General features: G+C 39.6%; 1 protein-coding gene across 2 annotated transcripts; it reads right to left on the reverse strand.

Annotated features, from left to right (window-relative positions):
* Positions 1 to 1,234: 1,234 nt before the first annotated feature.
* Positions 1,235 to 10,649, reverse strand: tmem18 (transmembrane protein 18). Of its 2 annotated transcripts, XM_004541769.3 has the most exons (6): positions 10,475 to 10,649; positions 10,210 to 10,327; positions 6,740 to 6,794; positions 6,539 to 6,632; positions 2,714 to 6,446; positions 1,609 to 2,536 (listed from the first exon to the last, which is right to left on the reverse strand). In XM_004541769.3, exons 1-5 carry the CDS (start codon positions 10,565 to 10,567, stop codon positions 6,348 to 6,350), a joined length of 459 nt encoding a protein of 152 aa, XP_004541826.1. In that variant the 5' UTR covers positions 10,568 to 10,649; the 3' UTR covers positions 1,609 to 2,536; positions 2,714 to 6,347. The 2 variants fall into 2 exon arrangements, with proteins under 2 accessions (XP_076729978.1, XP_004541826.1); XM_076873863.1 differs by lacking the exons at positions 6,539 to 6,632; positions 6,740 to 6,794; positions 10,210 to 10,327; positions 10,475 to 10,649 and having other exon boundaries at positions 1,235 to 2,536; positions 2,714 to 6,351.
* Positions 10,650 to 12,295: the final 1,646 nt, after the last annotated feature.

The raw sequence follows: 12,295 nt of genomic DNA on the forward strand, positions 1-12,295 counted from the left end.
CAAGGGAAAGCATTCACTCTAGCCTTCTGCTGCAGAAGAAAAAGGCCTTCTGAAACTAGGGAGGGTACTTAATGTTTAATCAGTTGTATGTGACTCATGTGTCTGGATAAGATGAGATGGTTGCATCAGTTGTGGTGTACCTCAAAATGTAGTAACACAGTCTTGTGATAAGCAGTCTCACAGGCGATACATACGTGAGTTTAACACCTGCTTTCACAGAGAAACTTGTAATGTTTCACCAGCTGTTCTGGAGGAGCCTTCAGCACAAGGGACGGAGTCTTGATCAATCTCGATTCACGTGTGCACACCCATACACTCACAACACCACCTTTTATCAGTGCAACACCACCGTTCCTCTTCCTTCCCATCTTTTTAGATAACTTCCATGGATCCAACTGCTCACTGCCAAAACTTAATAGATGCTGACAGATGAATGTAGGCAAAGCACGCCAATCTATATATTAAGATTCATCCGCCCGGAAAAACAAATGAGTGATATAAATAAAATTTAAAACAACATTGTAGCCAAGATAAACACCCTGTCAAATCTTTGCAGAGATAAAAAAAAAAGAATAAAAATGTAGTGTGGACAGAGGAATGATTCTCTCGAGTATGGACAGCTGCACATCTCATGTCATTTTAGCTAATACTGCCTTCTAGTGGTGCACCATCGTTCCCAGAGACTTACTGAAACCACCAACCTGCACATAAACTTTTTAGTTGTTTCTGCCTTTTTTACAATTTTGTATTTTTCATGCTACAAAACAGCAAACATGTTAAATCTATTTGACCTTTATCCATCAATACAGGCACATCGAATGCTGAGGATTCAACCTGAGCTTCCTTCGTGGCAATGGGGGCTACATTTGCTCCTAGGTGGGAATAATAAACAATAAAACTTTGTACAGTTACTTTGTTTGCAAAGAGAGGAAACTACAATGTGAATATTATTCACATCTATTTATGCCTTTCCCATCCCTTGAGGAAAAAGAGCCAGTGCTCAGAGCTTTTTGAAGTCCTGCAGAGTCCTGGCACGATCGAGAGGTGTGGAGAGTTGAAGCTTGCAAGAAACCTGTTGTGCACTGGGGGACTGGCACATCTGATTACACAGTGTGTCCTGCACAGTTTCCACCCTCTGAGGCCCTACTGACAATTCATAGAACTTCAGAGACCCTCCAACCTCCCACAGCTACTGACATGTCAGATAAGTTGAACCAATCTGGGGATACAAAGCTGCAAGAACACGGAATTTATTAAGACTTAAATTTAACCCTTGTAGTACCTTTAAAATTTTAAAAGACAGTTTAACCTCGGGACCCCGAAAGGTCCCAAGGCAACAGGTGATATAGCAATATCATAAATGAATTAATTTTTTCACATCAAATCTTTTCAACAACTTCAGACCTAACCATAGGTATACAGTTTTTCATTAGTTTTTTTTTTTAATTAATATTTGTATATTTCTATGCCCTTATTGTCATAAAGACCCCTGTTTTTTAACTGGAAAAACCTATAATCTGCAATATTTTTCAAAAAATTAGTTGCAAAATAGAATATTTGGCATGAGGTAATTGCAGTCTTGAATAGGTCAATAATTGACAACATTGATTTGGATGCATTATTATTTTTGGAGCAATGAGAGTTTAAAAAAAAAAAAGATAACTTTTGCCCTCGGGACCCCACATGATCCCGTTCACAAATGTGTTATAACAATGTCATATATAAATTTCCCCCCCCACTTTATTAACATCAAATCTTTTCAGCAACCTTAGACCTAACCATAGGTATAATGTTTTTTATTCTTTTTTATTAATATTTGTATATTTCTATACCATTATTGTCATATAGGCCCCTGTTTTTTTATTGGAAAAAAACATAATCTGCAATATTTTCCAAAAATTGGTTGCAAAACAAAATATTTGGGATGAGGTTATTACAGTAATAGGTCAGTAATTGATAACAACATTGATTTAGATGCATTATTATTTTTGGATCAATGACACTTTTTTGCAAAAACAAACTGAACTGAGCTGAACAAACTCAACAACAAACTGAACAAAGATGTAATTTACTTTTTATAACATAAAGCACAAAGTGTTTTCAAATGGATTTTGCAGACAGGGGCACCACATCTGCTGCAGTTGTTTATGACCCTTTTGCGCTGTTTGCACGATGCGCACTGCATCCGCTTTTTGGAAGGCGACTCCCACTCCTCCTCCTGCTGCTCTTCCTCCTCTTCCTGCTGCTCTTCCTCTTTCACCTGCTTCTGCTGCTCTTTGCCTTGGGCTTGTAAGACCAGGCTGAGTGCGAACGGTGTTCTAGGCAGGTAGTTTCTCTTCATCATGGTCGGGGTGATAAGGGCTCTGCCAACCTGGTCTATGTACAGACGCCGGACATGTCCCTTTCCTCTGTTCCACTCTGTGTCCACAGCAGTGAAGAGGACAAAAGCGTTGTAGCAGCTTACATCAAGCATGTGATACAGCAGACACATGGGCCACCTACGTGTCCTCCGACGGCAGGAGTAGTTGCCACAAACCTGCAAAATAAAGAGAAATGATCAGATGACATGAATAGATTTATACAACCTCCACTGTAACTATCCAAACTATCATCATCACATTTATGTTATCAGATAACTGATGGGACTCTCAGAGTTATAACAACGAGTAACAGTAAATAATTTGGCAAATAATTGATGTATAATTGTGCTTACCTGATCTAGATGATCCACAGCCCCTTTGCACTTGTTATAGTCCAGGATGATCTGGGGCTTTTTCTTGCCAGAGCTTTCGACTTGTGGCTCACGGTGCTTTGTGCTCAACAGGAGAACATTTCTTGATTTCTTTGGCACGTAGGATACCAAAGCAGCGTTGTGACTAAAAGCAAAGACAGAGGACATTAACTCTCTGTGTTGAATGTTCAGCAGCTGTGGGGGCAGCTCAGGTTTGTTAATCCTCAGAGTGCCCACCAGGGCCATCTTCCTTTTCCTCAATTCCTCTGCAAGAGGAAATGATGTAAAAAAATTGTCCATTGTTACTGTGTGGCCCTTCAGTCCGTCTGTCAAATCAAGCACCACCTGCATTCCTTGACTAACCTGCCTCTTTGCTGATTCAGACCTCCCAGTGTACAACTGCAGCCTCCAGGCATAGGCGGTCTTCACATCGCATAGGGCCCAGATCTTTAGCCCATATTTTGCAGGTTTGAGGCGCATATATTGTTTGAATGAACAGCGGCCCCTAAAAGGGACCAGCTGCTCATCCACACATATGTCCCTCCCTGGATTAAAAAATTTGGGCAGGCGGCTACTCCACTTGCTCCATAAATCCTTTATAGGACCCAATTTATTCTCCCTGCCACCTGAACGGGAAAGACGATCGTCAAATCTTAGGGCCTGATTAATTTGCTGGAATCTTTTTTGTGCCATTGTAGCAGAAAAAAAAACACGTCCTGTCACCCCATCCCACAGGCTTATTGTAGATTCATGTTGAGACCTGTACAGACCAGCCAGGATCAGCAGGCCCATGTAAGCCCGCAGCTCCTCCTCTTCTACGTCCTTCCAATCTTTTATCGACCTCTTCCCCTGCAGGTTGGTAAAATGCTGGATTAGCTGCATAAGGTCCTCCGCAAATAAAAGATCAAAAGCACTCACGGGGCTGCTGATCCTAGCAATTGCGTAAGGGGTTGGTCCTGGGGTTAAAATGGAAGAAGGAAAATATGGCAGGGTCTCCTCGTGTGTGGGACACCACAGGATTTCCCCATTTTTCGATCTCCACTGACTTTTTCGATCTTCCTTCTCCTCCTCAGACGAGCTGCAAGGCTCCTCATTACCTGGCAGAAATTCCTCCCCTTCTTCATTGCTAGTGCTATCTTTTTTGCTTTCGGAAGACTGCAAGACTGCAGCAACATCCTCGTCTGAATTCGATGTGGGCTTCATCGTGCAGAAATGACCAGTGTTGCAAAATCCTCAGTAAGGAAAATCGCTATCGGTGTCCTTTTTTCTCTCTCCAACTGCATTTACAAGAACAATGGAGATCGACAGACCACGTGACTTTCGCGCATTGCATTGTGGGTACGAGTAGCAACAAAAGTTGAAGTTTTAATCCCTACTTGCATTTTATTTGCCCCCAAAACAGTTATGTACAAAACGAAGGAGAACACGGCAAAGACAAAGACAGACTTGACAAAAAGGCAAAAAAAAAAGTATGAGGAAAAAAATCAAAGGAGTGAAAGGGTTAGACCTGTGGACTGCCATAATGAATTAATTAAATACACCATTAAATAATTAATTAAATGTGGCAATAATTAATTAAAATCGGAAATAATCAATTACATAAATATTTACGACACATGTAATTAATTAATCATTGACATATTTAATTAATTATTGACACATTATTTATTTATTTATTCCACATTTTAATTAATTATTGCCACATTTAAATAATTATATAATTAATTCATTTTGGCACAGTTGACTCCTATGAAACGCCAGGACTGCCATAATGAATTAATTAAATACATCATTAAATAATTAATTAAATGTGGCAATGATTAGTTAAAATCGGAAATAATTAATTACATAAATATTTACGACACATGTAATTAATTAATTAATTATTGCACATTGGAGTTTTGCCTACATCCGGTGATGAGAGTGCTCATTTCATCCTAAACCTATTTTTCATGCCATTAGGTATTCAAGGGAAAAGCATTATAACATGTCAGGATCACAGTATATTTGAAATATATGATTATAATAGAACTCAATGGGAACAAAAAAGGTACGAGAGCAAACAGTGTTGGCATATATGCCAATATCCTTTTCTATACACCAGTCTTTCTCAAACTGTGGTACACGTACCACTTGTGGTGCTTGGGCTCTTCTGGTGGGAAAGGCATTAATACTCCAATTTCTTTCTTAAGATTAAATGATATACCATTGTGGAGGTATGCAAAGGCGACACGAGTCACACTGATGATAAAAACACAGCCCTTTTCCACGGTGCCCTGATCCTAGCCTCCATCGATGAGGCCCCTGGGAGAATCAGTGGGGGCGTGGGAGATGCTGCTGGTGAGTCGGGAACTATTGTCTGAATGCTGAAGCTCCTGGTAGTCAGGAGAATTCAATCTGCTTTTTCTGCGGGTGAGTGGTAACCCTTTGCGGCCAGCAGCAGGGAGTTGGTGAGACCAGCTCCCTGCTGCTGTCGGAGAAAGACGTGAGAAATCCGCTCTCATCTGTTCCTAACAAGGAGTGTGCTCTCCATGAGCTCGAGAGCGGTACCATCACCCAGGCCGTAAAGGGAGTAGCACCGCAGCAGCAGCGCCTTGAGAGCGGTGTATTTTCCATGTAATCGCATGCTAAACAGACAGAACTTCAGTCAGGAGAAGAACTGCAATATAAGGTTAGTCATTAATATACTGCTGCATGGGCTGGGTTGTAGTTACATCGTAAGGTTTTAAAAACTGAGCTTTAAAATGAATAGTGATGATAAAAACCGTGAGAGGCCAACAGTGATCATTGAATTATTTAGGGGCTTGTTCAGATTAAATAGAACAAGATACAAAGTGTTACAACATGTTAAAAACACAACAGCTTTAATAAATGCAGAGTAGTTTGGACCCGGAAGCAGGTTTCAATCAGGTCATTAGTTAAAGATTTGATATCCCACCTGCTGTGAATGTTTTAATGTAGTACAGTTGTTATTATTATTATCACTTGTCACATCCTGTTTATGACAGTTAAAATAAATAGCATTTATATAAGAAATAAAATTGTCTGTGTAAACTGTATGTGGCCTATACTACTGTACTTTAATGTTGGTCATAAGGGTGGTACTTCAAGAGCCATTTATTTTATGAGGTGGTACTCATTGTGAAAAGTTTGAGAACCACTGCTACACACCACACTATAGAGGGGATCATTAAATTTTAAAAATAATCCTAAAAAACACACCCTGGCCAAGTTTCATGCAACTAGTGATGCAAATGACTGATATATTGATAATCAAAAAATGAGCAAAATGAACATTTAGGGTAACAGACACCTGGACAATTAAAACGATAGTCTTTTTGAGGGGAGGGGGTGCATTTTAACATGCTTTCACACGTTAAATACAAAACACTAAGTGTCCTTGGTCTTCAGAAATGTCATAGTGTACACAGGTTTTTAACAGTCACAGCCAAAAAACAAAAAAGACACCCATTCCTCAAATTAACCGACATCAATGAAAAAATCCTTTTTAAGTCATACGATGGAACTGACTTTCCATTTCCAAAATTCGGGATTAGCAAATCCGAGTGTCCAAATTCCTCCAAATGAAGCCCATTTATGGACATGCAGAGACGGATCAGTCATTCTTCTCTCTCTTCTCTCTGCGGGCCTTTCTCTTCAGCTGAAGGGTCTTCAGCTCAGTCATAGTGGAAAAGGTCCTGTACACCCACACCATCTGTCAAAGTATATTGTAGAGGGAGAGTTTGATTTTTTTTTTTCTTTAAAAAAAAAAAAATCATATATGCCGAGAACAAGTGCCAAACATACCACGATGATGACAGCATTAAGAAGAAGAGGAATCGAGAAAACCAAAGATATGAACATGCCCTTGGAATCAAAGTACTGGAAGTTTGAAAAGGACCTGCAAGAAACAGTGAAGCTTAAGAACATTTTCTTGGCTTTGACATATCGCCTGTAATATTTAGCGCAACAGTAGTAAAAGAAAATATGGGTGATCAATGGTGTTACCTCCAGTTTCTGGCAGCCAGCTCATTTAGATATTCAGCACTATAAACCAGGCCAACTGTAAAGAGAGGGGATATCAGTCACAGGTTACACATGTAAATGGTAAATAAATGGTAAATGGCCTGTATTTATATAGCACTTTTACTAGTCCCTAAGGACCCCAAAGCGCTTTACATATCCAGTCATCCACCCATTCACACACTGGTGATGGTAAGCTACATTGTAGCCACAGCCACCCTGGGGCGCACTGACAGAGGCGAGGCTGCCGGACACTGGCGCCACCGGGCCCTCTGACCACCACCAGTAGGCAACGGGTGAAGTGTCTTGCCCAAGGACACAACGACCGAGACTGTCCAAGCCGGGTACTACATGTACTACATGTAAACATCAAGTCATTTACATTTAAAAACAGCTGAAAAAAACGTGTAAAAGGTATAGCAGATTTACTAATAATGATGACGTTAACTGGTAGCTTTGAGATTTATCAGTATTAATTAGGCTTAAAGTTAAGAAGCATTACGCTTTTTAACTGTAACTATTTTACATCATCACTATGAGCCAGTAAATATGTTTTCTGAGATTTCAAGGTCAAAAATGAGGGGTTGGGGTTTGTTTCTGCAGTTTATCCATGAGAAAGTGTTCAAAAAATGTCATTTTTCAGACATAGTTTTGAGAGGCATTTGTAGACGGTGATAGTTAAGATAACAAACACTGGAAATGTTGGAAAGTCTGGTTCCTGATTGCATCATTGCTTGGCTGGTTTTGTGCGCAGCAGGGATTCTTACTCTGCATCAAATGGTCCCATTTTCCCTACTGTGAGGTCTTCTTCTGACTTTGGTGCTTTCACGTGTTTTAGGTTGACATGGAAAAAAATTACGCTTCTCAGAGTGTTTCAGCAACACACTGGTAGGTTTTTTGTGTGCTTAAAGCTTTACTTAACATGTTAGCACTACTGCTAATGAGTGCATTTTGTAATGAATCCAGGTCAGTCTATATAAAGAGCAGTTAACAGTTTCTAATACTATCATCATCATCATGCCACATACATCAGGGATGTCAAATTCATTTCGAATTGTGGGCCAAATACACCCCATTTTGGTTGTAAGTGGGGCAGACCAGTGAAACTCCTATTTCTGTCAGTGTAAAGACATTTGGAGATAATTTAATATAAAAGAGAAGTGCAATTTTAGTAAGGCATTTCACTTTTTCTACTTGAGAAAGAAATGCTGTTTTGGGCTTAAACTGTAATAAATAAATGTGTAAAATAACAGAAAGAGTTCTGTTAGCTCATTGTGCTGACTGTGATGTGATTATAAAGCAGATCAGCAGATTTGTACGGAGTCCCTCTGATGACATGGTGCAAAAAATAAATAAATTGTGACCACAAAATACTGTTTCGAGGGCATGAAATAGGTATAACGTGCGCACAAAATGCTAATTTGTGGGCACGAAACACTTGACCGATAACCGTGATCCTTCCCAGGCCCTTGCAGTTGGTTGACAATAAAATCTATCCCGGCGTCCAGGTCGTACTTACGTCCGTAAATCAACTGGGCTCTCAATATCCTGTTTAAATGTCTCTCCGTAATAATGGTTCGTTGCATTGCCAGGCTTTGCATTTGTAGCTCATTCGCAGCCTAAAATAAAACTCAATCATACTGTCTCTGTCCATGGTGTATAGGTTTAGCCTACTCCTATGCTTATGTCTCTACGCAGCTGTCCAGGAATTGTATCAATATGATGTGCACATGTTATCTATTTTGTTGCCACAAATGCGTAATTCGTTGCCACGTTATACCCAATTCGTGCCCACAAATTAGCATTTCGTGCGCACGTTATACCTATTTCGTGCCCTTGAAATAGTATTTCGTGGCCACAAATAAGTATTTCGAGGGCACGAAGTAGTATTTTGTGGCCACAATTTTTTTTTTTTTTTTGGGCCATGTCATCAGAGGGGCTCCGTAGATTTGAATTGAATTGAGATAGTTTAAAAAAACAGGAACTTATTGTAATTTCACTGTTTATCTGTTACTTTCATCCTACTTTATTCTATTTTATCCACACATTTGTATGGTAGATACAAAGAACCAGGCCTTTTAAGTCATTTACATCTTATTTTCAATGCTTAGAATTAAAAGCTCCCATTATTGATAATAATGTGCGGGTTAAAGTGTCTGACCTGTAGCAAAATGTTGAAAGTCATACCCTTCCCTCTTTTAGCGACCGTGTAAATGTGTGGTTTTAAATCGTGCTTGATGACATCAATAATTGAGCAGTAATTCAGGTAGTTAGGTTTATGAGTTAATGGCAGGTCAATAGTAACAATTAACAGAAAACACATGTATAAAAATCAATGTAAATATCAGCCGATGATATGAGCCGTACCACATATAGGATGGGGTCATTGCTGTCCTGTTTGACGATGCCTTTCAATGGCCTTCATGTTTCCCAGACAATACAACTGAGAACCTCTGGATGTTACAAATTGTTGTATTTACTGTAAGATAATGCTACAGATTGTCCAGGAGCCAAAGGCACAGTTCCCAATCTCATCAGGAGCATGCCCAGGCATGGTCAGGGATGCACAGAAGCACCACTCAGGCACATTATGAAGGAAGTTGCATCAACCTTTGATTTCAATTTTTAACTTTCATATTTGGTGTGATTTAGAATTCCGCTCTCAAATAGTGGATTGTTTTAGTTCCCACTTACTAGGAATAAAAATTGAGAAACGGAGAACTTGAGAGCTGGTTCCAATTTTTCCAATTCATCAGAATCATACAACACTGAGTTTATCAACTCCTTTATCATTGCTTGCAGGTGCTGGAAATGCAAACTGACTGCAAATCAGTAACATCATACAAGCACATTTGGTGTTGCCATAAAAAGGGAGCCATGGGAGAGATTTGGGAGGTGAGAAGCGGTCCAAAGACTTGCTTAATTTGACAGTAACAGCTAGCTTTAATGTCTGCATCGATTATTGCATGATTAACATGATTATTTCAAGTAGGGAGTGGAAACACCAGCAACATTCTGAGACATCTTTCTACACAACATGAGATCCACTTATCTGATCTTACACCATACATTTCTCGGCCAAGCAGCTCATATGTTACTGACGCCAAATTATAATAAAATCAAAGGCACATTTTACTTGCCTAAGAAAGCCTAAACGGGAATGAATGTCATACAAATATTCTCTATTTTCCCATTGTTAATGTTAATTGAGAGACTGATGCTACAGCTAACAATAGGCAGTAAGCTTGTTTGGGATTTAAAATAATAAGACAGCTGGGTACATATAGATCTGGGTAAAAAAAAAACCGATAAAGATGGACCAATAATGGCATAATGGACGCTTGTCTAAAGTTGTTTTTAATAAATTACAGAGCGTATACCAGTACAGACTTTTAACGTGATTATCAAGTTTCCTTCTTCTTTTTGAACAGTGTAGTTTGTTTTGTGACACGTACCTACGAGCAGGAAGTGGCAGATCTGAGCTCTGTAATACTTGCAGGTGAGCAAAGTCAGGAACAAGCACACAGCATGAAACACCAGCAGACCGATAAGCCAGGGCTCGGACCACTGCACCTGCATACCAAGACAGAGACACACATACACAACCGTTAATGGAGCTGCCAAACTTGAATTAAACTGAAAGAGACTCCTGTTAGCTGTAATAGCTGAAGCGTAGTTTGCTAGTCTCCGCTGGAATCGGGGAAACAAAATTGAGCTTACCGACATGAAGAAAGTCCATAACGACGTTATTCTTAAATTGCTGAATCCGTCGATGGGGATACTGCTAATATTGTCTGCTTTATTGACCGTCATCTTCTAAAAATATTAATTCTCCTGTGTGTAAACACCAGCACACTGCGGAAGTGACACGTTAAGTCGCAGCCGTTTGACGTCACAGGACGATTAGTTTCTACCAATGACTGTAGAAAACAGTCGTCGTAGTAAAATATAATAAAAACTGAATTAGAATAAGATTGCTAGGCAAAAAAAAATAAGACTGGGAAAAATAAGTTGAAACGTCATGATTTTTAGTTACCGAATTCGACATTTCGAGCTACAACCTGAAATGTTGTATTACCAAAGGAAGAAAGGTTGGGAAAAGAATCCATGGGTACATAATGACATGTGAAACATTAAAATACTCAAAATCGCATATTTTTTCGGTCTAAGATTGTTTTTCATTCATTTTAATTTTATTGATTGATTGTCTTTGTTACACTTTTTCGTTCTGCGTACTCAGCACAAATAGGGTGTCATCAGGTAAATTGGGGCATCAGGTAAAATGAGCCGTTTAAGGTTTAAGTCTCCTAGCTCTTTAATTTTTTACAGGCAATGGCCGTAAAGAATTTTCAAATTGCTGGCAGAACTGTACTTTAACAAAACAAAACAATTGATTTGATTGCTCTATAGTTGCTGTTGTGGGTGGGGAAATGCTTCACATCCAGCTTGGTGAAAAGAACTGAGGGGTGAGTGTTCTGGTTGACAAATCTTTCTTGAAAATGATACGGTTGATTTAAAAAAAGGAAAGAAAATATACATTGATTAAAAAAACGGGCTAATACTTCATTTTGTGATCGTTTCCACCAGATAGCAAGCATCTTCTTTCTTTAGCTATCTTTTTTTAAATAAAAATACATTTTTTATGGGCAGCTCAATTTACCTTAATGAATTGTGGTACATTGAGTCACCCTTTTCAGCTTAAATGAGCCTCCTTCTGCATTGAAATTTGATGGTTCCTTTTATCAAAAAAACAGTAAATATATCAATACATGTCAAATCATATACTAGATACATTTTAACATCTCCTTTCTAATTGTGCAGATCTAAAGTTTGTGGGTGCTTTAGCCTTGATGTAGTATGCATTGTGAGCAATGCACACTTAGATGCACACACACACACACAGGAAAAGATGAACTAGCCATGACCAGTTCTCCTCAACCAAGGTGCTTGGAGTGGTTGGGCAACCATGTGTGGAGGTCTGTGCAGGTGAGAAAGGTGAAACTACCACTTGCTTTCTTAACAGCCTTCAACGCGGAAGGTGTTTTCAGTTAAAACATGATTATCTTCAAAGGGAAACGACTACGATGTGAGTGGCTCCAACATTGCCCCGAGAATGTTACTGTTCAGGTCTTAGTTAATAGCAGGATAAATGCTGATCTCTTCTTGGAATGGGGTCAGTTGTTTGTTCAGTCATTACCTCAGGATGACGCCAGACCCATCTTGCTACTAATCTGACAGGCAGCACAAAAGCTATTAAAGTCTGAGTTTTTCTCAGTTTTCTGCCCAGCATGCAGAAAGGCTGCCACTGTTGAAAATGCACAGGCAGGGTTCAGAGGGACAGGAATGTTCCCCTTAAACAAACACATCCTCCAAGAAAGTGCTCTTGCTCCCAGTAAAACAACCGAGAGACCCCTTCCACTTACTTCCCCTTCCCCTTTCAGCAAACCCCCAGACATCACAAGCACCACCAGGCAAAACTCAGACAACACTAGCCACTGCCCAGCCGACCCTAGAATCCATCAGCCCCATTCATCACCCTGC

Source organism: Maylandia zebra, linkage group LG15 (assembly GCF_041146795.1).
Source record: "Maylandia zebra isolate NMK-2024a linkage group LG15, Mzebra_GT3a, whole genome shotgun sequence".
Taxonomy (NCBI): domain Eukaryota; kingdom Metazoa; phylum Chordata; class Actinopteri; order Cichliformes; family Cichlidae; genus Maylandia; species Maylandia zebra.